General features: G+C 35.3%; 4 protein-coding genes across 9 annotated transcripts; 2 read left to right on the top strand and 2 right to left on the bottom strand.

Moving 5' to 3' along the window:
- The first annotated feature begins 860 nt into the window (after positions 1 to 860).
- On the top strand, positions 861 to 26,852 carry LOC111489573. Of its 2 annotated transcripts, XM_023137887.1 has the most exons (25): positions 861 to 1,249; positions 1,603 to 1,730; positions 2,056 to 2,140; positions 2,451 to 2,504; positions 2,651 to 2,742; positions 2,843 to 2,946; positions 3,781 to 3,856; positions 4,649 to 5,078; positions 5,819 to 6,151; positions 6,240 to 6,410; positions 6,554 to 6,652; positions 6,742 to 6,814; positions 7,993 to 8,120; positions 8,549 to 8,825; positions 8,930 to 9,144; positions 9,222 to 9,346; positions 9,660 to 9,780; positions 10,209 to 10,264; positions 10,372 to 10,462; positions 10,557 to 10,749; positions 10,838 to 10,906; positions 10,982 to 11,085; positions 11,159 to 11,221; positions 12,326 to 12,471; positions 26,819 to 26,852. In XM_023137887.1, the coding sequence occupies exons 1-24, from the start codon at positions 1,184 to 1,186 to the stop codon at positions 12,431 to 12,433; spliced, it is 3,261 nt and encodes a 1,086-aa protein (XP_022993655.1). In that variant the 5' UTR covers positions 861 to 1,183; the 3' UTR covers positions 12,434 to 12,471; positions 26,819 to 26,852. The 2 variants fall into 2 exon arrangements, with proteins under 2 accessions (XP_022993655.1, XP_022993646.1); XM_023137878.1 differs by lacking the exon at positions 26,819 to 26,852 and having other exon boundaries at positions 12,326 to 12,664.
- Positions 15,439 to 17,767, top strand: LOC111489597 (omega-3 fatty acid desaturase, chloroplastic-like). The gene is made up of 8 exons (XM_023137910.1): positions 15,439 to 16,120; positions 16,199 to 16,288; positions 16,376 to 16,442; positions 16,545 to 16,637; positions 16,732 to 16,917; positions 17,024 to 17,104; positions 17,227 to 17,364; positions 17,464 to 17,767. The coding sequence occupies exons 1-8, from the start codon at positions 15,600 to 15,602 to the stop codon at positions 17,629 to 17,631; spliced, it is 1,344 nt and encodes a 447-aa protein (XP_022993678.1). The 5' UTR covers positions 15,439 to 15,599; the 3' UTR covers positions 17,632 to 17,767.
- Positions 17,301 to 20,851, bottom strand: LOC111489606 (N-(5'-phosphoribosyl)anthranilate isomerase 1, chloroplastic-like). Of its 5 annotated transcripts, XR_002719411.1 has the most exons (8): positions 20,754 to 20,838; positions 20,520 to 20,650; positions 20,178 to 20,243; positions 19,629 to 19,993; positions 19,389 to 19,552; positions 18,708 to 18,941; positions 17,500 to 17,653; positions 17,301 to 17,389 (listed from the first exon to the last, which is right to left on the bottom strand). XR_002719411.1 is itself a non-coding variant. In XM_023137939.1 (7 exons), exons 2-6 carry the CDS (start codon positions 20,527 to 20,529, stop codon positions 18,716 to 18,718), a joined length of 831 nt encoding a protein of 276 aa, XP_022993707.1. In that variant the 5' UTR covers positions 20,530 to 20,650; positions 20,754 to 20,838; the 3' UTR covers positions 17,446 to 17,653; positions 18,708 to 18,715. The 5 variants fall into 5 exon arrangements, 4 of the variants coding, with proteins under 4 accessions (XP_022993707.1, XP_022993700.1, XP_022993691.1 ...); XM_023137939.1 differs by lacking the exon at positions 17,301 to 17,389 and having other exon boundaries at positions 17,446 to 17,653; XM_023137932.1 differs by lacking the exons at positions 17,301 to 17,389; positions 17,500 to 17,653 and having other exon boundaries at positions 18,602 to 18,941; positions 20,520 to 20,633; positions 20,754 to 20,851.
- On the bottom strand, positions 22,070 to 24,842 carry LOC111489587 (zinc finger CCCH domain-containing protein 29-like). The gene is made up of 2 exons (XM_023137899.1): positions 24,692 to 24,842; positions 22,070 to 24,404 (listed from the first exon to the last, which is right to left on the bottom strand). Exon 2 carries the CDS (start codon positions 24,393 to 24,395, stop codon positions 22,335 to 22,337), a length of 2,061 nt encoding a protein of 686 aa, XP_022993667.1. The 5' UTR covers positions 24,396 to 24,404; positions 24,692 to 24,842; the 3' UTR covers positions 22,070 to 22,334.
- Positions 26,853 to 27,722: the final 870 nt, after the last annotated feature.

Genomic DNA, 27,722 nt, shown 5'->3' on the forward strand with positions numbered 1-27,722 from the left:
TTTTAAGTCTATATACTTTATTTATATATCTAGGTGGACAATTCTAATATTGATTTAATTATTTTTCCGCCGCAAAGAATAGTGGAACAATTCATAACCAATCATAAATTCGTAGTTTACTGAAAATAAATACAAAATTACGTTATATTTCTATTGTTATTTTTAATTTACTTCCTTTTCATTTACTTTAGTTTTTAATACACCTAATATAGTTCTAAGCTTTGAGTAATCTTTTATTTTCATTATTAGTCCACCTTATTTTCCAAAATACATTTAAATGCAAGTATAACAATAATTTACCCATTAATATTATCAATCACAATAAAAATGAAATAAAATATGTTTGAACATTTTAAAATGATTCAACAAACGACATCATCAAAAATGCAAACACATACAATATGACTATGATTATCAAGACTAATGAGATTTAAAACCCGAGTGTCGTTGGGATCCACTTCTTTCTCGAGTATAATTGGATGTGCATTATTTCTCTACACAAAACCTATACACAGTCGTGCTACGATTGTAGGTTAATAGTTAAGTCAATATATCTAAATTTAATATACAAAAAGAAAAGAAAGATACTTGGATGACCATATTTCTTTGTCAAATTCTTCTTGTATTTAGTGGGTTATTGAACGTCTAAGGGCATTAGTGACTTTTCAAATCCAATTACAATTTTTTTTTTTTTTGTGTAATATTTTTTTTTGAAGTTGTTAATCTATGGATGAGAAAATTTGGAGTGATATTGGAAAGATATTCAATACTATATCTGTTCATAAAAGAGAGAGTTAAGAATTGCTTAAGATTTATAAAATAAAATGGATAAATGGTTAATTGAAAAAAATTATGAAGAATATGTAGAATGAAAAAACAAAGTCCTACTAGAGTTTTTCCCGGCGTGGACCAGGCAATTTAGATTTCTGGAGTCCGAACTTTTCTTTTTGCCGGGAGATCAAGCAACAAAATTGGCCATCTTCCAACCATCCCCAAGAACTCCATCCGTATTACCATCCAATTCCATTGTTTTTCTGAGAAAACATTTCTTCATTCGATGCGTTATCTTCATCTTTTGAACAATACCCATTACCCGAAGGCGGACGAGAATCAAGAATCAAGTTACATTTCGAAGAAGATCAACGCCAAACCGAACACAGTCCTTGTTTTTGGTTAATCCGCCATGTTTTCCAAATTCTTTCATAAACCCGTCGATCAACAATCTTCATCGACGTCAGCTCATTCTCCGGTAGGTTAATTCGAAAGTTCTTCGCGTTTTTCTCCCGCACCCTTTTGGATTTGAACATTCTTTTGCTTAACTCAACAATCGTTGATGGGTATCTGTGAATTCAGCTTGAACTATGGTGCAATCATGAGGAAAATTTATTTCGAGATCAATTATTTCCTTTTGCACCGTTTCTATTATGTGTGTTACTCAATGCTAGGCCTGTAAAGTTATGTTGAGCATGATTAATTTGTGCTTTGGGACTCAGTAGAAATGGTTTCTTTTCACGTGCCTAGCTGCCTAGCATATGGTTTTTGAGCTATATTATAATTTGCAATCACCATTAGAGTTTCACTTAAATGTTCTTTTGATGGCAGAGGGCCCAGAAGGGAGTATTGGGTGCAGCTGATTTGGACCCACGGGTCACTCTTCACTATGGGATTCCGCCTGCTGCATCTATTCTTGCTTATGACCCCATACAAAGTCTTTTAGCTGTGGGAACACTGTAAGTTAGCGTGCTACCTTTTGAAGATTATTTATCACTAATCATTAGTTATTGCTTTAAAGGTCATTTATCATTAATCATTAGTTATTGATCTACCTTCAAATTATTATGGATAATGTATTCATAACCCCTTTAAGATTTTGATTAATTCCAATTTGTTGAAATTTTTGCAAGTGAGAAAGTGACCTGAAGTGATTTATGGTTCAGTGTCTTAGCATTTGAAGAGTGGAATGGAATGGAATGAATTTCAACCATTCTTATCTGGACGGAAATATGTTCAACCATTCTTAGTTGTTGTTTTAATTCTTGGTCTTTCTTGCTGCAGGGATGGTCGAATAAAAGTTTTTGGTGGTGACAGCATTGAAGCTATTTTCACTTCTCCTAAACCATTGCCATTTAAAAATTTGGAGGTCTCTAATTATGGTTTAGAAAAAAAAAAAAAAAAAGTCTATCCTTTACCCATGCCTACAGCATTAAGCATTTTCTTCATTCGGATGAACGTCGTTCATCTCTTCTTAGTTTTGTTATATCATTCATGTCTCGCATGGTTTACGAAACTTTAAATGAATTTTATGGCTTGGATGACATAGTATGTTTATTGGATTGAGCAAATGCATGCATTTTAGCCTGTAAGTTTCTCGTCTGGTTGGTGCTTCTATATACATCGCTGATATTCCGACATCACGACGTTTTAACGTTTACTTTTGTTCATTTTTACAGTTCTTACACAATCAAGGTTTTCTAGTAAGCATATCGAACGATAATGAAATCCAGGTTAGAGTCTCGACATTATTAACTTTTTATCAGTTACCTAGAGGCATTTGCAGTTTCTGTACTATATTTGTTGAGTAAGCTTGTTTCATTCTTTTTTTTTCTTTAGTTTCTTTTCCACCAGTTACTAATGTGTATGGTAATGTTAGGTTTGGGAATTGGAGCTTAGGCAGTTAGTTTCTACTTTACGATGGGAGTCCAATATAACGGCCTTCTCTGTACTTCATGGCACCTGCTACATGTACGGTACCGGCATAAATTATTTTCTTTGTTAAAAAAAAAATTGTTTTGAACTTATTAATTGAAAATAAATGAAAATGATGACCTGTCATTGTATTCAGGTATGTAGGAAGTGAATATGCTATGGTGGCTGTCTTAAAGTTTGATGCTGAAGAAAGAAAAATCAAACTATTACCCTACTATCTTACTTCAAATGTCATATCTGGTAATATTTTCTTTTTATGTGGATTAAAGCATCTCTAAAATCTCATGTGATCTTGTCTACATTATGTAGATTCTTAGTTTCAACCATAGTTGTCATCTTAAATATTAAATTGCATCCCTAGTGGACACCCAAGGTAAATGGTAAAAGGCTCGACGGAAATGGATTAAAGTCTTGGTGGCTACTTATCTGGGTTTAATATCCTACAAGTAAGGTCAAGCGATTGTCATGAAAAAAGTTGAGGTGCATGTAAGCAAATTCGAACACTCGTATATATATAAAGCTGCACCAAAGAGGGTTTATATGGTTGAGGAGAAAGAACATGTAATGAATGGTTTTATCATTTATACCTTTGATGTGCTTTACGATAGTAGTTACGTGGTTATCTTATAATCCGATAACTCCACGTCTCATCTTAAATGCTTTACATATAAATCGATAATAATGGAATGTAGCATGTGTTGTTTGCAAATTCAGTAAAATAAGAGTTCCTTCCACCTGGTCAGTTCACTTGCATTGCAGAAATTAGGCTGTGGACAATTTCTTAGTAATGAAATGACGATTGAACCTATTACTGAATGTTTAATGGACACATTTTATGAGTTTAAGACTTCATATTTAGGATTAGAAAGAAAAAACATTAGAAAGAAAAGTTTGAGCCAGTGCATTTTAGAGGAAAGGACTTCTGAGCTTTGAGCCAGTCAAAAGACTCGATTCATTTCACCTTCAAATTTCTTTTGTTTTTTTGTTTTTTGTTATTGTAAATGAGGTTGGGATGATAAAGTAGCTCTGAATTTGTAGATCATACTAACATGTATTATATGTTTGATTTCTCAGAGGTAACTGGTGTGGAACTGCCTGATCAAACTTCTGTTGTTGGAGTTCTCCTTCAACCTTGTTCTCTTGGAAATAGGCAAGAAAATATTTTAACTTTGCCTCTTGTTTCCCCGTTCAAAGCCTTTACCCACTATTTATGAAGTAGTTTGTTGGGCTGTTATTTGAATATAGGATGATTTTGTGAAGGTACTTGTGGTTTGAAAACTCTAATAGCCACATAGTGCTTGGAAGCCCTTGGGTAATAAACTCTAGTCCTTTAAGGCTTTGATTGTGACCTTGGATTAGTCTCTGTTTGACCTCAAAATTGATACCTTTCCTTTATCATAATTTTTAACCCAAAGAGTGCTTAGATCTTCTCGGATGCTTCCAAGTGAGTGTTTCTTTTCATCTAGTTACTGAGACTGGAGCTCGGAAGTACACACTGAGTCCCCCCTCCCCCTTTTCTTTTCCATGTAGTTATGGAGTCTTTTCAGTGTGGGGTTGGTGGAGGAGGTGCATGGGTTGAGAATTTGTCCTAGATTTAAGTAGGTTTGTCTGTTTGTGTTGGCATACATGGATGAAAAAAGAGAAAAACGCAAATCTTGAGAGAACGGTGGGAGAACTGAAACGGTATGCATGAGAGAAAACATGTGCCATTTCAGGACTCGACGGGTTTATTTAAACCCATGGGGTAAACTAGTACTCAATGACCATGTACAGAAAGTTCTTCATGTTGAATATTTTTATACTCTCCTCTTACATTTCTAGTATATGTGTTCACATGGGAAGACCTAATAAGCTTTTATTTTCATGAATGTAACTTGGCTCAATGCACTTAATAAATTTTATTTTGTTCTATGTAAAATTTATGGCATGTCGTCTTTTACAGAGTGCTGATTGCATATGAAAATGGCTTGCTTGTTCTCTGGGATGCTTCTGAAGATCGAGCTGTGTTAGTAAGAGGTCACAAGGACCTTGGATTGACGGAGAGTAACATAACTAATCACTCAACAGATGTATCAGACCTTGAATTGGAGAAAGAAATAAGCTCTCTTTGTTGGGTAACAAATGATGGGTCGATCCTAGCTGTTGGCTATGTTGATGGAGATATCTTATTTTGGAATTTTTCAAATGTTACCTCTTCCAAAGATCAGCAAGTTAATCAATCTCGTAATAATGCTGTCAAGCTTCAGTTATCATCAGGCAATAAAAGACTGCCTGTGATTCTTTTGCGTTGGTCTCCAAGTGAGTTGCAAAATCACAAGGGGGAGCTTTTTGTATATGGTGGTGATGAAATCGGATCTCCGGAACTGCTTACTGTATGATGTGCACTAAATTTTTGTCTTTCTACCTCTCCATTATAGTTGCATAGTTTTCTATTTTGTTTGAACGTATAATCATTAGTTGGAATGCAAATTAACAAGCTTGTGAGGCTACTATGTTGTACACATCAATGTAGCTTTGTGGGTTTCTTCCAATTCTTTTATAGAGGCTTCGGGTCCTGCCCTTTGGTGTTCCCCATTTGGCTGTTTATTCCAATAATCAATGTTGTATAAGAAAGGAAAAGACTAACAAGATTTCATAGAAAATTGTAGGCAAGACTTGCAAGTGAAGCTTTGTTAGAAGAGATGAACAACTTAGTCTAGAAATCTTTCAATATGCATTATAAGCTTGTTTTTATATAATGTGACTTGCTATGATCGAACTTGTGTATATGTTTTCTGTATGTTTTGGGTGACTGTTATATATGTTGTTAATGGAAAATTGGACTACTATGTGATGCGTTGGAAATCTAGAAGGCCCCACGATCATGTGTTGGGGCACTATAACGCAGAACTATAGGAGCACTCTAAAATCTTCTGCTTGAATATGTACTTCCATAGAATGTAAAATAAAACGAACATATTCTTCATGTTTTCACTAATTTGAGTCCTATAATCAATGCATAGTAAAACTTTAGTTTGTTTCTTCATTAAATCTTTGCAGATTTTTGTCAACTTTACTTTTTTCTGTTACTATGTATTGCTTCATATTCATAATATGATTGTTCTTGTTACAGATTCTAAGCCTTGATTGGTCTTCTGGAATGAAAAGCTTAAAATGCATGGAACGTGTTGATCTAACACTTGATGGTTCTTTTGCGGATATCATTTTATCACCTAATGTTGGTGAAACGAAAAGAGGCACTTTCCTATTTGTACTGGCCAATCCTGGACAGCTGCATGCTTATGATAATGCTTACTTGTCTAGCATAATGTCTCAGCAAAAGAAAATATCTTCTGGTTCTGGCCTGCAATATCCTATGGTAATACCCAATATCGAACCACGTGTAATGGTTGCGAAGTTGGGTTTCATTCATAGAGAGAAAACGGTCTTCAGGGCTCTGAATGAGGTATTCTAACTTTTATATGATTAGTCAACCTAATTTAATAGTGAAAGAAAATAATTTACAGTTAAAAATCGCAAAGCATCGTACTCAGGTTCCGAGGGATACAACGTGGCCTTTGACTGGTGGTATACCATGTCAACTCCATGATGCTGAAGATTATCAGGTTGAGAGAGTTTATATAGCTGGTTACCAAGATGGCTCAATTCGAATATGGGATGCAACATATCCATCCTTCTCACGTATTTTCTCTTTTGAGCCTGAGGTTTGTATTTCCTGCTATGTTTTCTTGTAAGTTCCAATTATATTATATTCTGCAGATAAACTCTTTTGTTTATGTTAGGTTATGAGCAAATTCATGAGTTTCATCTGTAGAGCACATTTGAATATGGCATGCATCATGTACAGGTAATTGGTTTAAATATTGCTGGTTTAAGTGCTTCGATATCAGCTTTGGACTTTTGCTCGGTCACTCTATCCGTAGCTGTGGGCAATGATTGTGGTCTGGTAATGTCATTTATTCTTTTAAGTTCCCTTCTTTTCAGAGAATAGAAATAAATGATTAGGTCACTATATCTACATTTGGGAGTTTGTAGGTTCGTCTTTACAAACTAATTGGGAGCTCGGAAGGGGCAAGTTTACACTATGTGACAGAGACTAAGAATGAAGGTATATTTTTGTACTTAAAATTCACTCTACTGATAACTATAGTTTTCTAAAGTCACCTTCAGCAATATCCTTAGTACTCGGATGTATTTTGGATTAGAAGAAAATGGCTAAAGGCTAGCTGGTTAATGTATGATCTTGAAACAAATATTCATTAAGGAAATGTGGGGGCTACCTGGCATACTAAAAGCCTACCCACGTGTTTACTAGTGTTCTTTGGCAAGAGCTGTGCGAACTTCAAATGACAATCATTCCATATAGGATTATAGCATGGTATATGACTACACAGATGACATGTGAAGATTGATCAACAAATGTTTGGAGTCTATCTATGATGTTTTGCATTTGATAAGCCAAAAGTTGGGCTAAATGAGCGTCATGGATGGAATACTAGGATAACACTTCTTACCATGTCTTCACCAGAAATACTTTGTTCAAACAGTTGTATGGCCCAGTTCCTTCTTTATTGGTATGACTAGAGCATCATTTTCAACGGAATTGATTAGCAATATAAAGAGGAGGAGGTCATTTTGGGTGGTCTCAAGTTTCAAATCATATGAGCTCAAGAAGCCATGAAAGCTAATGTTGTAAAGTACCATAGAGACGTGGAATGTCTAGTAGGGGACTTGGTATTTCAAGGTTACCTTATCAACCATGCTTCTTTGTAGTCAAATGCAAAAGTTGGTTTCATAACTTTTAAGGCCCTTTCCCAGGAATGGAATGAATGGAGAGGGTTGCCACTCATTGAAGGTAGATGGGATACACCCAATTTTTCATATCATAACTGAAACTAGCAAATGGACCCAATCTAAAGCCCAGCCTGCTCTTTAACACCTCAGCCAATCTTTGAACTAAAACTCAGCTCAGCAGTAGTGTTAGGAATCTGTACCCTTCCCCCCTCCCCGTTTGTTAGTAAGAGTAGCCATAAAAGATGCGACTGAGTGAATGAAGGCAGCCAGTTGGTAAACTTTCTTTTGTAAACACCATTGATATTACATCCCTTTGTAAATTTCAATCATCAATGAAATAAGGCTGCCAGTTGGTTGTCGAGTGTAAGTAGGAGACAATTGGGCCTCTAAGCGTAAGAACTTTTATTTTTCCTTTCTCCCAAAGTAGCATGACACATATATTACTACTGTTTTTCAGTGAATGATACTTGTTTATTTCTAACGTGCTTGTAGTTCATAATATGCATGGTGGAGAAGGAATCCAATGTGTAGCTGTGTTTTCTGTTGTAAATTCTTCTGTTAGCACTCTAAGTTTTGAGAACTGTGGAGCCGTACTTGCTGTTGGATTTGAATGTGGACAGGTGAGTTTATCGTGCACATCATGTTTCTTTGTTGAAGTGTCAAAATTCATTGATCTATCTACTGCCCCGAGTATTCTCGAGCATAAGGACAATACCAATAGATCCCAAATCACGAAGTTTTATACGCACAAGAAAGTGAAAATGGGACAGCCATGTAATATGTAAGGGCGTGTCTGTGACTATTCCTACTATGTAGGGGCATGTGCTTGGGTGATTTTGTGGGCTCTGATGAATATTCTTAGTTAGATGGAAGAGCACCGAGTTTTTGGGTCTTTAAGGGATTGTTCAATCGAAATGGGGTATACTTTTGGTATCTTTTTGTGAGGCTCACCGGCTCTCTAGTCCTCTCTTGCTTAGCCAAAATTGTTGATAATTGAAACAAAGTCCTACCAAATACATTCTGGATCACTCATGAATATTTATAACAGGTTGCAGTGTTTGATACTAACACATTATCACTGCTGTATCTGACAAATGACGTGTCGAACTCAAGATCTCCAGTCATATCTTTGGCGATCAAATCATTTCCAGATACAAATCACTTGGAGGCTAGTTCTGATGAGTCTATTCCACCCAGAAAGGGAATTTTGCTCGCAATGACCAAAAATTCATATTTGGCTGTCCTCGATAGTACCAACGGTGAAATCATCAGCTTCCAATCAACATATGCAAAGGAGTCGAGTTCAATATCTATGTATATTATTGGTTTGTATTTCATTAGAACGAAAAATTAAACGTTTCTGTTTCTTTTCATTTCTCTACTCTTGCTACTTTTAGATTTGTTTTAGTCACATCATGTTTTTGTTCAGAGAGTGATTACTTATCACCTGAAGCACTCAGTGTAGCTCATGCACCGAGCACCCCAAAGATCACTGGAGAAAGCTATTCTGTACCTGCCAATGCCCACTCTGGACGTACATTGCATGAAGTTGGAGCCGATACCTCCAGTGGAATTGCTAACTTGTTCATTTTGCTTTGCTGTGAGACAGCTTTATACCTGCACCCCTTGAAGCATATGAATGAGGTGCCCTCTGGTTTTCTTACCATGCTTCCTCCATTTCTAATCTGTTTTTGCTAATATGTTGAGCGTCCTTATTATAGGGTGAGAATAAGTTTTTACAGAAAGTGACTCTTTCAAAGCCATGTTGTTGGACTACAATGTTAAAGAAGGACGGCAAAGTGTCTGGCTTGGTTGTTCTTTATCAAAATGGTGTGATTGAGATCAGGTGAAGTTCTGAGCGTGCTATCTTCTGAGCGTGCTATCTTTTGTGCCAATTTTTCAGAATTAAGAATCGAAACTTGAGTTTTCCTGAGAAATTATGGTTAAAAAATACTTTGAGAACTGGATTTAATTATTCTCTAAACTATTGAGAGGAACAAAGTTTCTATATTGTCTTCTTTTGCATTTTCTTTTTCTTTTTCTCTTATAACATTGGTATATCCTAACTTGGAAACCATGCATATTACCTGTTTTAGCTTAAGCAATGGTACCTTGGTTGTATTAATAGTTAGATGCAAGTTGCTTCCATCTCTAAGCAGATCCTTCCAAAATCTTGAGCAAGTGGTGTGGGAAAGTTCCTTGACCTCAATTCTACGGTGGAGCTTCAAGACAAACATGGAGAAAACAATATGTTCTTCTGATGATGGCCAAATCATGCTGGTTCTCTCTCCCCTAATTCTCTAGTCGAAATATTTTATCTCAGCTTATATTACCAATAAAAATCTTATTATTCACTGCCTGCTCTCTTTTATGTAGAATTTCCACTATCGTCTTTTTATTCACACTTCATCATACTTTCTTTGTGCTGTTCTATTTAGTATTCAAACAAATTTTCGTTTTTTAATTGTAAAAACACCATGGAAGAAAAATTAACATATGTCTGTGAACCCAAATATGCATATTTCTTGCACTGCATTTATTTGGATTTCTCGATCTTCTTACGGGTGATGCTTCTAGATGTACCATACAATTTGTCTGCAATTTGTTTTGGCTTACTATCAAACCGATGATCATGACTCGTTTAATTTAGATTGATAGCTTTGTTTCATGAGTGTTTGACTTACTCGTATTATGATTTGATTTTACAGTTAAATGGGACTGAGTTTGCTGTAGTGTCTCTATTGATCTACGAAAATGCTTTCAGGTTTTTCTCCCAATATCATAGTGTGTGTGTGCGTGTTATGAGGAGATCAGTGTGTCTTCTTCCTTTCAAGCTTTTCATCAATTTGAGGTGTTATTCTTCATTTTTAGGATTCCCGAGTCGTTCCCTTCCCTCCACGACGAAGTTCTTGCAGCTGCTACAGAGGCCTCGAACAACTTTTACCCAAGCCAGAACAAACAAGTAATATTGCTCTACTTCCATGCAATTTTTTTAATGCTGTTTTCAAAAGTCTTCTATCAGAACGTCTCATTTCGTGTCGTTTCAACTGTCCAAGGATGCTACTGTTTCTGGGTTTTTAGATAGTGTTGTTAAGGGCTTCAAGGGCGGTAAGGCGGAAAACGATGTGGACCCTTTAAGCCTTTGTAAACTGAATGATTCACATCTGGAAAGTTTGTTCTCATATCCTCCATTTTTAAAGCCTTCCAAAGGTGTCACAGATGAGCTAGGCGTCATTGAGCTTGACATAGGTCGTGTTCTTGCGCTTATATTGTACTCCTTTACCACCTTTAATACCTTTCTATTATTTTTCTGAATCTGTATTGGTTTCTGATGCAGATGACATTGAAATTGACGAACCTTTAGTCGTGCGGTTTTCACCGAAGAAAAGCAAGAATGAAAAGGAAGGTATTAGTACTCTCATCTGCTGGTATTTTCTTGATTTGTATTACATTTTACGCTTATATTTCGACGTTGATGAAGGCAAGAGGTCGGAGAAGGAAAAGTTATTTGAAGGTGGTAGTACTAACTCACAACCTAAGATGAGGACAGCTGAAGAAATTAAGGCCAAATACAGAAAAGCTGAGGTATTAGTTATGATGATTTGGAATGGTTTTTACCTTTCTTTGAATTTTCTCTGATTGCTAAGACTCTTTCCAGAGTGCTTCTACGGCAGCTGAAGAAGCCAGGAATAAGCTATTAGAACGCCAGCAGAAGCTTGATGTATGTTTTTCAATTAATAGCCTTGTTCTATTTTTACATCTTACGTTACAGGTTTTGGTTGCTCATGAGATATGAATGTCATAAAATGCTGTTGAATCTAGTGATATATGGATTATTAACTGTTAGGTGTCTTAGCTTTAACTTCGAGAGATTTAGATTCTGATAGCAAACTAACACATATGCTGTGACAATCCAAGCCCACTGCCAGCAGATATTGTTTTTTTAGGCTTTTCCTTTCGGACTTCCCCTCGAGGTTTTTTAAACGCGTATGCTAGGGAGTGGTTTCCACACCCTTATAAACAATGTTTCGTTTTCCTTCTCAACCAACGTGGAATCTCACATTTGCGCCATGATTATTCTCTACTTTGGACTTCTGAAACAACTTAATGTAATGTAGCTGTACCCAACAGCAAAACTCGTTAGGATGATCACCACCATCGAACTACTTCGTTGTAAACTATAGTCCGTTGTTTGACTAGTCAAAACCATATATGAAATAGTCTCCTGTTCAGCTGGAGCGGGATTCAGGACGATCAGCATATTGTATTAAATTATTTGGGGAAAAGGTAGATTAGTTGGCCTAGACTTGAGTGAGATTGCCAGAGGGAGGGTTCATGTAAGAGTCTCAGCCCATTGCTTGTAGACATTGTCTTCTTTGGGCTTTCCCTCAAGGTTTTAAAACGCGTCTACTAGGGAGAGGTTTACACACCCCTTAGAAGGAATGCTTCGTTCCCTTCTCCAACCGACGTGGAATCTCCCAATCCACCCCTTTTGGGGGCCCAACGTCCTCGCTGGCACACCAAACAGTGTCTGACTCTGATATCATTTGCAATAGTCCAAGCCTACCGCTAATAGATATTGTCCTCTTTAGACTTTCACTTGTGGGCTTCCCCTCAAGGTTTTAAAACGCGTTTACTAGGAAGAGGTTTCCACACCCTTCTAAAAAATGTTTCGTTCCCCTCTCCAACCGATATGAGATCTCACGGTTCAAGTACACCTCAAATATCTTGTAGTTCTTCATCTTTTATATTTGAATATGAATTTAGTAAGAACGTGGGATACAGTGAATGCAACCTCTTACTTGTGCTGTTGAATTGACACCAGAAACTCAGGGAAAGAACTGAAGAACTGCAGAATGGAGCTGAGAGCTTTGCAGATATGGCGAAGGAACTGGCAAAGAGAATGGAAAATCGTAAATGGTGGCAACTGTGAGGTGCAAATTGGTATATTATATTATATTTTACTTGCACATACATATCATAATTTCATCTTTTCACAGAAACATAGATGCATAGTCATTCATCTGCTAAACAAACATCTGAACTGTAACAAAGCTTCCCCCTCCTCTGGATCTACAAATGTAATTATCTTTTGAGTTTGTATCAAAACAAATCTGTACAATACTTTTCTGAGTATTAATGGAATATAAAATTTATTTAACTTCGAGATTGTTTCGGAGATAGTTTTATGCCTCTACCTTACCTTACATTTTTTAACTAAAAAGTTAAATATTTGAATTTCTAACGAAAATAAAAGAAAATTATATTATAAATCTTATTCTATGTCTTAAATTTTAATTTAATTTTTATTCATTTATGTTAATAATCATTCTCAAATCAATTATTTTAATAAAATGATATAATTATAAATATTCTCAAATAAATAGAATTTTAGAATTTAATAAAATCCATCCTAACAAATAAAGATATTTAAAACTCAATCTCATTTTCACATCCTTAAAAGGCAAGCACGGACCATTTGGAAAATACACCAAAGCTTATAATTATGGTAATTTTGCACATTGCTAAGTGGTCCTTCTCATCTTCCACATTGACCCCTCAAAAATCTAATAATTCAACCTAAACCCCGCTATTTATTAGGCCACATATATAGAAAGAAAAAAAAACAATGGTTCTTATTTTCTTTTTTTTTTTTCCCAAAATTTCAAGATACTTATAAAAATAAAAAATTATAAAATATTTAAATTAATAAATAAACATTTTATTAGTATTTTTGTTATCTATTTATCTGTTTATGTCAATGTTGAAATTATAAATATATGGAAAGAAAAATGAGGATGAAAATCTAATAAAATTAAAAAATTGAAATGTAAAAAACGGAAGGGGGAGGGAGGGGATGAAATAGTAATTTTGTAATATAAATTTAAAACTCTATAAAATATTATATATTAAATGGGCTATTTCCAAGGGATGATGTTTCAAGGAAACTAAATAATTCAAAAGATTAGTATTATTTTAATAATAATTGAAGAGAAGTAAATGGTTTGTTTAAATGTGACAAAACACCAAAATAATCCCTAACGGTGGCTGCTGCATAATACATGAATAATACTAAAAATAAAATAGCCATTTAAAAAAAATAAATTTTAAGGATAACAACTAAAGATAACAATGCAACGAATTTGAGTGATTGCCATTGATAATGGATGTCAACATGAATATGTCTCAAATGTAATCTCGACTAAAAGATTCATCGTATTTCATGTATTGTTGCACATGTTACACTTATTACGTTCGATCCTGTAAAGGACTTTTTTACTTAGAAAGAAATGAATACAGCATGCATGCCATTTTATATTACAAAACAAGTTCTACCCAGTGACACACCAACCACACCCCTTCTCTTTCTCCTACCTGATGTTTACGGGAAGCATCATCTCTATGATCCAAGAATTCAAGCGCGGGTCTATTCGGCAGTCTCCCATCAACATTCGTCTATCTAAACATTGGAATGGGACAAATACGTGAACAATTAGATTGAGGTGAAAATATCTCGTCCGTTAAAAAATTTGGTATGATTTTAAAAAATGAAAAGTGGTTCTAATGTTTACATATATATATATTATATATTTGTCCCTCTTAAAAAGTCTTATCTATCTCAGTTAAAGACAAATATATATATAAATTAGGGAATTTGTTATAGCAAAATAAGGGAAAGGTACAAAAAAGAGCAATTACATGCACAATGGACAAACAAATAATAATAATTAATAAATAAATAAATAAAAAGGAAAATTAAAGAGGGGGAGTTTTTTTAGGGAGTTTGTTAAAAAGGGATGAGAAAGAGGAATATGAGGAGGCGTTTTAGGAGACTTCATTAACACAAAATTTAATTTCCATGTTTTGACTTTTCAACTTTATTATAATTTTTAATTTCTGTACTTTTTTTATTTATTATTTATTTATTTATTTATTGTTATGTTTTGTTATATGATATGACATATATATGGGATTTGTTGTGTATGTACATATAACATGACATTTCTAACATTTTTTTTTTAAAAAAAAATAGGTCTGAAAATGATAATTAAAATTATAATATATTGAGAAATTAAAATTTTCTTATCATGAAAAAAGTTATTAAAATTTAATGGAATAATTTCTTAATAAATTAACTAGAAACTAAAATGCATTTATTAATTAAAATTACATTTAAATGGTCACAATATGGATTGAAGTGTATAAGTTTCAAATATATAGATTAAATTGTTAATTCTTTAAAACAAATTTAAATATAGAGACTAAAGGGTTGTTTTTAAGTATAATAGATAATACTTAATTATTTTTTTAATAAAATATATATATATTTACCTAAATATATCATAAATATTAATTACATCCAAAATGCCCCATATATGGTATAATTTGAAAAAAAAAGAAAAAAAAAAGGTAAAGTTAAACCTCCCAAATTCTAACTTTCTTCCAAGAATATCTCGATCTGTGATCCCGATTAGGGGCATATTTTTGCCAACAGTGCAATTTATGGTGCTTTGCATATTGCCCCCTTTCAAGCGATTCAAATCAAACAAGGCAAGTTGAAATTACTAACCAAATAGGAAACTCAACCCTAAACTTCGGAATCTTTATATTTTTAAATATATAATTTTAGTCTCATCATTCCATAATCCTTAAAAAGTTGTAGTTAAAAAATTATTCTCGTTTAGCATTTCTTTTATAAACAAGACATTACAAGCATTGGAACTTTAAAGATTATAAAATTCATTGAAACTTGAATTCATAGACCGTTAGAACTTATATTGGAATTTAGACAAATTTCCCGTCTTGCTCTTATATAGAACTTGGAATATAGAACTTGGGAGTGGAATTTAGAAAATCCCATTTTAAAAATATTTATATTACGGGGTCTAAAAAGCTACTGTGTTGACGAAGGAAGAACTGTCGTTGTTATAAATGGTGGATATAAATAGGCAGAGTGAGAGAGTAGTGTTGTTGGGTCTTATGTTTGGGAGTGAATGAGGAGAATTCTGGCGGTGTTACCTTATTTCTGCTTCTGATTTCCTTTCATTTGAGGGATTTGTTCGTTGCCCATCTTTCCTTTTCTTTATCTTAAGCTGTTAATGGCGAGGTGGGTTTTATCTGAATGTGGTGTTAAGCCCCTTCCCGGGTTCTACCATCACCCATCTAGGAATGGAATTGCTTCCAGAACTTACATGGTTTCTGAGATTAGGCCGCCATTGTTGGCCTCTAAACCTCACATTCTTCGCTCTTCTTTGGGGCTTTTCACTTCATGTAAAGGGAAGAATTGGGCGCTGAATGTGAGTGCTCCTGAGAGAGTTGCTTCTGTTGATGAGGTTGATGAGAGGGAGAGAGTTGTTGTGGTTAATGGGGTTGAGGGTGAGGGTGGTATTGACCTAAGCGCTGCTCCGCCGTTTCGGCTGTCCGATATTCGGGCCGCCATTCCTAAGCATTGTTGGGTTAAGGATCCTTGGAAATCAATGAGCTACGTTGTGAGGGATGTGGTTGTGGTATTTGGATTGGCGGCTGCTGCTGCTTACTTCAACAATTGGGCTGTTTGGCCTCTTTACTGGCTTGCTCAAGGGGCCATGTTCTGGGCTCTGTTTGTTATTGGTCATGATTGGTAAGTTCGTCTTCTTCTCGTCTTACAATTCATTTGTCTGATTGCTGTGTGTTTTCCTAATGGTTGGCGACTGTGCAGTGGCCATGGAAGTTTCTCTAATGACCCAAAACTGAATAGTGTTGTTGGCCATATTCTTCATTCTTCAATCTTAGTTCCATATCATGGATGGTTAGTTTCTGATTGCCTATCTGATCCTGTTTGGTCAATTATTCTTCTCTGTATTGTAGTTTCATTTGATCTTCTTCTTGAACTCAGGAGAATAAGCCACAGAACTCATCACCAGAACCATGGTCATGTTGAAAATGATGAATCATGGCATCCTGTAAGTTCTTTGTAGCTAGCCCTTCTAAATTCTTTAGAACAAGAAATGGTTATTTTGTTGAGTCTGGTTCAATAACAATATGTTGTTCATATCTGTGTGCAGTTGACTGAGAAACTTTATAGGAGTTTGGATAAAGCAACAAAAACATTGAGGTTCACCTTGCCTTTCCCCATGCTTGCATACCCTTTCTATCTGGTTAGTACACTCTGTTCTTCATCTTTCTTTATGAACTTCAAACTTAGGCCAACGTTTTGATGAATTCTGATGCATAATGTTGGTGATAATCCAGTGGAGTAGAAGTCCTGGAAAGAAAGGCTCTCATTTCAACCCTAACAGCGATTTGTTTGTACCAAGTGAGCGGAATGATATCCTTACATCCACTGCCTGTTGGGCTGCAATGGTTGCTCTGCTTGGATGTCTAACTGTAGTGATGGGTCCCCTTGAAATCCTCAAACTCTATGGCATTCCCTATGTGGTGAGTTCGGCTTCAATCACGACGTTCGCCTTCTATGCTCAATCATCGTTCATGTTTTTTTTGTAACATCATTCTTTTGTGTGCCCTGAATGTTCTCAAAATGTAGATTTTCGTCATGTGTCTGGACATTGTGACATACCTGCATCACCACGGTCACGACGATAAACTTCCTTGGTATCGTGGAGAGGTATACTGATCAAATGTTTTTGAAGTGTTTGGTGTGGAATTTCCAAGAACAACACATCATAAAGTGTTGTGCTTGACACCATTTTTTTAACTTCCGTGGCTCTACATCTGATGATCTAACAGGAATGGAGTTACTTAAGAGGAGGATTAACCACTCTCGACCGCGATTATGGATGGATCAACAACATTCATCACGACATCGGAACTCATGTCATTCACCATCTCTTCCCTCAGATCCCACACTATCACTTGGTAGAGGCAGTGAGTATCCTTCTCTACCCTGCATCTGAAATTCAAACCTATCTTTGTTCTATATATTCAAAGTTCTCATTGATAACAACTGCGATCTTATCGTGCTAGACGGAAGCAGCAAAACCAGTGCTTGGAAAGTATTACCGGGAACCAGAGAAATCTTGGCCTCTCCCATTGCACTTATTTGGAGTTCTTGTAAAAAGCATGAAAAGTGATCACTTTGTGAGCGATACTGGGGACATTGTATATTATCAGACCGACCCTGACCTTTCTTGATCGAAGCAACAAGACCGAGACACTGGATATTGTCATAACCAATACATTAAATTCTTCATGATTCGAAAGCTATTGGAGTTTGAAATATTATCAGTTGCCAAAAGAACTTGTATAGAGAAGAAGAAGAAGAAGAAGAAGCTGGTGGTTCATGACGAGTTCATGCTTTTAGGATATTTGATTTATGGATGCTGTAAACAGAAACTACAGTGCTGTTAAGTGATATGATATGATATGGGATGAGTCATTTACTTCTAAATAAAATGTTCTAAAATTTGGGTTCCTTCAACTTCCAATAGGTTCTGTTAATATGGATGGACAATTCCATAATCACTGAGATTGCTTTTAAAAAGTATCCAGTAAATGCTACCATTTATAAGAAGTAGAAGCAGAAAATCAACTAAATGGAGTGTTAAAAAAGTGGCCATTGTTTTCAGAATATTACACTATAAATGAGGAAGAAAGTAATGAACAAAATGACTAATTTTTTTTTAAAGAATATTACATCCTAAGTTCAGAGAGGAGGGATTTAAGGACAACTCAGAAAGTATAGTATTGACTTGGGGATTGAGGAAAGCACCAAATGTTGAGATTTATTCGATCGAGAAATGAATATTTTTTTGTTAGTATATGAACAGAAGACGTTAATTATAAAATATATCTAAACTTTTAAAACTTGCAATATATGGGCCTAAACTATTTATCTACCACTTATCGTTGTCTTCTCTCTCCTCTACTTTAATCCATGACCTTACACTTTCTTATTTTTCCTCTTTATTTTCTCTCTTCTCCAATAATCACTGACTTTTCTTCCATTACCTAGTCTCTGAAACTACTGCTTTCGATTAGGATATATAGGCTATAGCAAGAAGAAAGAGAATAATAGGACCATCAGGGTAGCTTAGAACTTAAACGTTTTGGCAATATTGTATACTAGTAGTTTAGCTTGGGTCATAATTTTGAGAATCAGAGAGAAAAAGAAAGAAAACATGCATTGCACTAAATTAGTTGCCAATCGCATTTATTAGAAACGAAATCAGTAGTTATCTGAGATTAGGTAAGAAATTTGGATACTCAACTTTGTTGATCAATATTTTACTGAACGAACAGCCTTCAAAAAGGATTTGATTCGAATAAGATCCTTCTGAATCCCATCTGATCCACAAATTCCACTGCTAACATCAACCCCTTGAGGCTTCAGAATGGATAGGGCTTGAGACACGTTTTCTGGATTGATCCCTCCAGCCAAGAGCCAACCATGTTTGCTTCTAATTATTGGTACCTCAAACTGGGCCCAATTGAATCCCTTCCCACTGCATTCAACAGAAAAATAATTAAGTTGGCTCATATCACATGCAGGAAGAAAAATTTAATGGCTGCTGCCACTTTAGTCAAAATTCCACGTTCTGTCAATTAATTTGACGGGTTTGGAATTGATTTCTAGCTAATACAATGACACACGTAGAATTAAATAATTTCAGCAGCTGATGTGATTAGTTTGTGGAAATAAAGGTCTCAATCCTGTTTATTTTGGTCTCGGTCATTCATAGATGCCATAATTTAGCTCAGTCTCAAACTTGTGCAGAAAATTCATGTAAATTCATGTAAACTAGAAATATAGCTCAATTGATTAAGACATAGCTCATAGCTCAACTGAACGGCCAAAGGTTTACATTATCACCCCACACGTTATTGAACTCGAAAGAAAGACAGAAACTTAATAAATGAACATGTTTCTTTGAGGGGGAAGTGTGATGTACCTGCCACCTTTGGCACTGTCAACAAGAACCCAATCGACCAAAGAACAGTGCTCAGTTGAGATCTCATTGCGAAGACTTCCATCTTCATTTGCATTCAAAACATAAATAATTCTATAGTCTTTGGCTAGAAGTGGCAATGCTGCCCGCGAACTGTCTCCATGAAGCTGTGAGAAACCAAATCATTTTAAGTAAGAAAGTTATTTTTGTGCACAAGGAGGTGAGGCCAACAAAAAGATGTACCTGCACAAGTTCAAGCTCACATGTATCAGCGGCCAGTGATATTGTTTCAACACCATCATCAACAAACACTCCAACAGGCTGTGCACCATTTTGCCTAGCAATTCTGGATATCTCCTTGGCAACTGAGAGTGAAACAGAACGCTTTGAGTTTGGCCAAATAATCATCCCAATGAAATCAGCACCAGCTTCTGCTGCCAAAGCTGCATCTTTCGCCGATGCAATACCGCACATCTTAACAAGAACCTTGTCCTTTCTATGATGTTCAAGGCTCGAAGATACATTCTCTAACTCAGAATTGCTACAAGCAATCTTTTTCTTTTGGCAGGGCCAGTTTCCCCCAATGTATGAACTCTCCCTATTCAAACCTACAAAGAAAGAAAGCTGTGATCGAAAGTAAAACATTCTTCCACATCCATAAAACAATGTTGAGAAGACCGACTAAATGGCAGAACAGTGGCTCAGATATGAGTGTACGTTATCAAATTGAGCTTATCTTAACTGTGACGTTCAGACATTAAGTTACTGAAAGATAAATGGAGTAAAACATACCACGAAATTGGTGCCTTCTATGCACATTTACGACTTTTGGCCGAAAGCAGCTTCCACTAGCTAAGCCTGGCAACGTAGAAAGAGATTATGATATCAGGGGTTTACACTACAAGGAAAAGAAAATTGTTTATGGGATAATGGTGGGAAATCCCACGATCAAAGATTCAAATTGTTTACTTTCGAAAAACAATTAACATAGCTGAAACAAAAAGAAAGAAAACACCACCACCAAGCATGCTTTTGTTTATCTTATTTGGGCAATTCGTCGAACAGTTAGTAGGCATTACAGGTGAATGAAGGGGAAAATCTCACTAGGCCTCGAACAAAATTGTATAACTATACCTGCAATCATTTTCTGCCCCTTTTCTTCAGGTTCTTATTTCTGATCACAATTTGCTTCAGATGAAGTTGAATTCCACAATTGATGAGGAACAAAGTTTATTCAGAATTCTTGACCTGATTTTCCGATTGAACTATCCTCAATGGGTAAACCGAAAAACAAAATTGGCAATTGAATTTTCAACAATCCTCGTTAAAATTAATGAGTTGGATTCTCGATGAGGTGAAAAAAATTACCTGATTTTAAGCCGAAGCCATTTTGCAGCACGCAGCTATTCTCTGTTCTTGGTCAGATGACGCCTCATTTCAAATTGCTCACATTTATATATTTTCGATTAATCATCTTTAATTTTATTCCAAGCTTGATTTTTATTGACATTATTAAGTTCCTTTTATTATTATTTTAAATATAGTACAAAAATTTGAACCAACCGAAAAAAATAACACGTTAATTATTAATTATGGATGAATTATAATCCCATTTAAATAAATATTAAAAATAGAGTAAAAGTAAACCCTTTAATTAATAGAGAAATAAAAGCTTAAAACAAAACTAATTTATAATATATAAAGGATCCGGTATAAATTTTAAACGCAGGTCAATGTCACTGAATATAACTTAAGATCGGGTAAATTTTAAAGGTAAATATAATCCAGGTAGAAAAAATATTTTTAACGAGCTCACTTCACCTATACTTTAAACTTTAAAAAACAACATAAAAATAAGTAAGTGTTTTGTTCCCATTCCAATATTTTTTTTTTTTCTTTTTCACAAATGAATTATGAATTATGAATAATACTTTTGTATTATCATTAGGGAAGCAATATGAATGGAATAAGTTGAATTTATAAATTTTGAAAACACAAAAGTTATTTATTAATTAAAATATAATTGTGACAAGAAATTAATACTTATAAGATTGAAAAATGGTAAAGCGTAAAAATTGAAAAACACACGTAACATTATTTTATTAATTTCTATAATAAAATTAATTGCGATATATTTTAATTTAAAATTATTTTTGAGCTAAGGGCCAGAAAGTTAAAAAGATCTCGTTTTGTGGATGTGTTGGTACCCATTGAAAGATTTTGGAGCAGAAAAATGTGATGGGCGGCTATGAAAAGGAATAAATTAGGTTACAAAAGTGAAGAAGCAATGGGCCCTCCACCACCCAATTCAGACAACCTCAAAGCTGTCCCGATCCTAAACAATATGTTAATAATAACAGCGAAGCCTTTCAGCTTACCTTGCTGTCACTCTTCTGGTTCTGTCTGTCTGTCTGTTCCTGCCTGCCCTCTTCCTTCCCCATCCCTCCATTACATCTTCCCTCTATTTCGACTTCTCCTTTCTTCACTTCCATTTTTCTAACGGTTTCAAGTAGGAAGGTCGGGTTCAGACTCCATCCAGAAAAGAGTTTCGACTATCTGTTTTTGTTGCTTCAAACGAACCCAAAATCGGTGGGGGAGGAGAACAAAGCAAGAGAGGAAAGCATTAGAACGCTATGAGAGGTGAGGAGGTGAAGATAGACATTCATGTTGTATGAGCCCCAAAATGGAGAAAATAAATTAACAAATATAATATAATACAATGAAAAGAATACAAAGATATCTTATTCATCTGATCATCACATCAGATTGTTACTGATCTGTTTGAAGATCCATCGAGACCCCATACTAGAATTGCCTCTACAACAATTCGCTCTTTACTACTACTACTACTACCTTTAAACTTTAGTTTCCGTAATCAAATATTGAATGAAATGTGAAGAACTTGATACTGTTAGCATATTGAAGAGTAGGAATCGTAGCAGCTGTTGTTTATGCCACTGTCTGCTCCTGCTCTGCATACAACTGCTGCTCCATCCAGGACGGTAGCATCTCGTTGATGTCTCTTTTGAGGTTGTATGCTCGTTTCTCCGCACCGAACATTCCGAACCTGTCCGAGGGAACATCTTTCACCAAGGAGTTTACCCAAGAGACATCAGGCTCCTCTACTGGTGAAGCGAACGTGGGAGTTCCCATGCCATTGTTTCGGATCCCGAACGAGGCAGATTTCTTGAGTTTGTTGAGATCGTTGCTGTGCATTCCCCAGTCTAGTTTGCCATTGGGCGAGTTCCAATCTGAGAGATGGGAAGACATTGTAGCTGCAGAATTTGCAGCTCCAGTAAGCCCAGGAAGGCGGGTCACTGCAGCTCGATCAATGAAACTCTGGCTTCGTTTTGCAAAGGCAGCAGACCTTGAGTTCATCACAGCAGCTGCCACTGCACTTGATGAATCAAAGCCAAATGAAGAGGGTTTCTTTACAGGTGAGGATGATAAGTTAGCCGGGTAACTCGCACGGAGTTGGTTCATGTTTTGGCGCATCTGCAGCCCGGTCTGAGATTGAACTTGAGCCGAGATTGGCGTTTTTAGCGACGTGCCCTGCAACTGAGACAACAAGGAAGAATCTAATGATCCAAACATGTCATCAAGGTTTGATGGCTTCAACTCTGCACTCCTGCTTATGTCTGCACTCCAGTAAGAAGGAGCGGAGAGCCGAGATATCTCGTCGATCAACTGTTGTTGATGTTGCATTTGGCTCACGTTCTTTTCTAATCCAAGCAATTCCATCTCTAAATCCAAATCTCTTGCACTCAAGGTCGCCTTCAACCGACTACTAGGGAGCTGCAGAGCCGGAGGAGTAAGGTTAATCTTGTTCTGCCACAAGTTCCCATTTTTAGGGGAAGACACCGATGCTAAGGGAGACATGGGAGGCGTTGAAGCAGTCGGCAACGACAACGACGATGAACCAAGAGCCAACGGGCTCATGGTAGACATATCTGCAGCACTGCTCGAAAGAGACCTAGGCGAAGGCATGCCTGAGCCTGTCGATGCATATACAGGGCGCAACTCATCAGGTCTGTGAGCAAAGAAGCAGACCTTCCTTGTGCAGCCAGTCTCATCCTTGCAGAGCCGGGTTCGGTATTGAGCAGGGTGGAGCCAAGACTCAAAGACACCATGTGCATACTCACAGGAATCTCCCTTAGGACAAGCCCCCTTTCGGAATTCAGGGCACGGGACGCAACTATAAGGGTACTTCTTGGGGTCTCTACGCCTAGCATTCTCGCCAGGATGAACGAAAGGACACTCGGTCCAATCGTGCGAATACGCCCTCGAACAAGGCTTCACTTTGAAAGTATACATCCTGAAATCATCAGTGCCATATATCCCGCTGTTGATGTCGGGCAGCGATATATCAACGGGATACTCTTTCTTGTCACTTCCTTCTTTTGCAGACAGGGAAGCTGAGATCTTCTGATGGTCTTCTTCTAGGAAAAGGCTCAGATCACCTACCCCAGCCATACCATCTCCTCTCAACAACATCTCCATAGCTTTCCTTCCTGAATAACACACCATCCTGCAAGCTGAAACAATCAAATCAACAGGTTTTCTCCCGTTCGCATCGACGCAATCGACGTCAGCCGATCCGTCAAGCAAGAGCTTGATGGTTTCAAGGGAAGAACCAGAGCCACCAGCAGAGGCACAGTGAAGGGCAGTGGTCATATCTGATCCACAAGCCCTGTTGATATCAACCTTGCCTGTCTCAATTAAGTATTTGACAACCTTAGAGCTTCCATACATAGCAGCGATCATAAGTGGAGTTCTTTCTTCAAAACCCATCTTCTTTGACCCAATTCCTCTTCCATACCAGCAGCTTGGTTCATCAACATCCAAATCCTTTTCTTCCACCTCTCTCTTGAACCCATCTACATCATCAGAGGCTGATAGTTCAAGCAAGATCGAATTCGCAGAGAATAAATCTCCATCTCTAAGCTTCTGAAACTTAGTTTCCATGGCGGAATTCGAGAAAGCAACTTTATTCTTTGAGCCACTGCACATATCCAGCTCCTGCAAGATTTTAACCCGCAATAATCAGAAACCTATACAAATCACACGTTTGAAAGATGGGGTTGTAAGCAAAAATCATTTTGTAAACGCAATCAGTTTAATCCGCCGACATGAATTTCTAAACTTCCTTCCTTCTAGAGAAACCCAAAAGAAGAACACGCAAACCCGCAAGCATAAACTAAAAAATTAAGAGAAACCCAGATCGATTGAAGGAAAACCCATGTGGAAAAACACAAAGATGAAGGCAGAAAAGGGCTGGATTGAAAAGGAGCAGAAGATGTTGGTACCTGGAAGTAGATTGAAGAAACAAGTTGAATAGTTGAATCGAGAAGGCCTCGATTGGAGGGGGAGTTTGAGATGCTAAGAATGGAAGAAGTGGGGGTTTTATTCAGGCGATTAAGAAGACGGAGAGGGTAAAGAGAGAAAGAAAGGGGGAAGAAGGTGCGACTTTTCTTCGCAGCGCCTTCAGCAGTCAAAGTCAAAGCAGAGTGAAAGGCAAAGGAGAGAAAAAGGCCCACTTTGGCTATCCAAATTCGACCCAAGTCGCGGTTGCTTCGTCACAGCAAGAAATCCAAATGAAACCCAAATGAAATTCGAAATGAAGATGAAATTGGAATTGGTTTATGATTATGATTTATTATTATTCTTATTATTATTCTTATTATTATTATTATTATTATTATTTTGGGTGATGAAAGCGATCGTTGACGCGTCGAGAGTGTTGTGGTTCAGCCATTTGGGTGGGTGACAGAATTTATCCGACTCAGTCTTCCACTAATCGGATTTTGTCTTTTTGCTCCTCTAAATTCAATTTCAATTTCTTTTTCCTTTTAATGATAACTTTTTTTAAAAGTTGTTCCCATCATTTTTTTTGTTTTTTTTTTGGGTTTATAATTAATTTTCCTCGTGTAGAATACATTAACTCACTAAAAAAGTTTACGGCTCAATCTCATATTTCTAGTAAATTCTCTATTTTTTTCACATCAATGGAGGCAGAGATTCTTCATACAAAATTAGTAGAGATTAAACTCTACTCATAATTTTTTCACGTATTTTATTTTTTTAAAAAAAAAATTATTCCTTTCCAACCATTTGAATGGATGTATTTATAAAGTTTTAAATATAATTGATACAATTATTAATCTGTATTTTAATTAAAATTGAATTAACTTTAAATTTTTTTTTTTTAAGATCATAAAGAATGAGAAATTCAACTAATAATTGTAGTGTTATTCAGTGAGTTATGTTCAAATTGATAAACTTATAAATACTAAACTATCAATTTTAATACTTTTAATTCTCTTTATTATAATTTGGTAAACTATAGATTTGGTCTTTCCATGGATCAATCTTCAATCTTCTCCTTTTGACTTTCAAATGTTCCATTTCTTTCTTTTTTTAAAAAATAAAAATAAAATAAAACCCTTTAAATAACAAGTATAATATAACTTCCAAAATAAATAAATAAATATATATATATATATTAAGATGAAGAAGTAAAGGGCAGGAAAGGCTTTACAATGAAGAGAGGAGTTTCTAGAACACTTTTTCTCATAGGTCAAAAGGGAGGGACGCATAGCCTTTCGGCATATTGACACTTATGCCCCTCGACTTTCAAATCCCTCATTATATTATTCATCAATTTTTTACAATCTTATTCCGGTCCACCCTTTTCCTTCGGTGTCCAAACGTCCTCGTTGAGCACACCGCCTAGTGTCTAGATCTAATACAATTTGTAACAGCCTAAATCTATCGCTAACAAATATTGTTCGACCCTATCATCATTAGCTCCACGATTTTAAAACGTGTATGATAGAGAGTTTTCATACTCTTGTAAGAAATGTTCACTACCTCTCCAATCAATGCGGGATCTTATAGCATATTTAAAAAATAATTATTTTTCCTTAAATCTAAATATAATAGACCTTATCCATTGAAGAACTTGTTTTTTAAAAAGTTTGTAACATAGGATTGAAACTAGAAATTAGAATTGGAATTCAATATCTAATAGCCCCGACACCTCATGCAACATGATCACATTATCTACTTTATCTTGAACTGTTTATAAGAGTAAAAATTATCCCCACAAACTCAACATAAGTCATTTTCACAATGATTTGTCTTCACTCTCATATTTTCTAAGAAAACTCTCAAAAGACACTCAACAGTGTATTGCACACAACCAAACATGTTTAATTTTTGAGCTCTTATAATAGAGTCACTGAAAAAAGAAGCATGCTTAGTTTGGGTAAGTAGTGACTATCAATTTTTTTAGATGTGGTTCCGTTTCATTCATATACTTTTCTCTTATTCGGATGTCACACTTCGACAAATTATGTAATTAATAATAAAATGAATTAACTCAAACTATAGATTAGAAAGAAAATTATTGTTTTTTTTTTTTATATGATAGAAAAGAGTTATCTGTACATAAACAAAATTTTAAAAGTAGCAAAATCATTACTATAATTACAAAATAGTAAGAAATTTTATTTCTTTACAAATATAATAATAAATAATTATCGTATCATTTTAAAAAATTGAATAATAATTATTATATTAAATTAATTGTACATTTATTAAATATCTTGTTTGTTAAGATGAAAGATACACATTGTTTTGATTATTTATTAAAAAAGTATTATACAAGGCAGAATTATATAAATTATCAAATTGATGCAACACATAAAAAATTTAGTATATCATTACTTAATTTATGGGACAATATATTTTAAATAATTATCAAGAGTATGACATTGAGTATAATTTAACCTATTGCAAAAAAAAAAAATATATATATATATATATATAATTTTATAGAAAAACAAAAGTTTATTAAATTTTTGTCATTTTTAATAATAAACTTATACACAACCAATTTTGTCGTATTACAAGACATTCTTATCATGATTGAAAAACATGTTTCAAAGAAATATGATTATGAATACATAGAAAAATGCAAGATTATTATATAGTTTGGTATGCAACCACAAAATAAAAAAATAAAAATAAAAAAAGAAAACCATATTTTTTAGTAATTAAAATTTTGTAATATTATCATCCACAAAAGTTGCATGGTGTTGGATAATTATGTGTTACCCATTTTTTCTTAAACTAATAATTTAGTATAAACTTAATGTAATTATTATACATTAACTCACGAATAGTTTAAACGAATAATAACATATTAATAAAAACATAGGGGATATATTTTAATAAGTGGTTGAAAAAGATAACATTATAAGACCATTATCTTTGACTATGATAATTTATGTGTTTATTTTATGTCTAGTTGCTTTTGATGATGATAATTGTTTT

Source organism: Cucurbita maxima, unplaced genomic scaffold (genome assembly GCF_002738345.1).
Source record: "Cucurbita maxima cultivar Rimu unplaced genomic scaffold, Cmax_1.0 Cma_Scf00001, whole genome shotgun sequence".
Taxonomy (NCBI): Eukaryota; Viridiplantae; Streptophyta; class Magnoliopsida; order Cucurbitales; family Cucurbitaceae; genus Cucurbita; species Cucurbita maxima.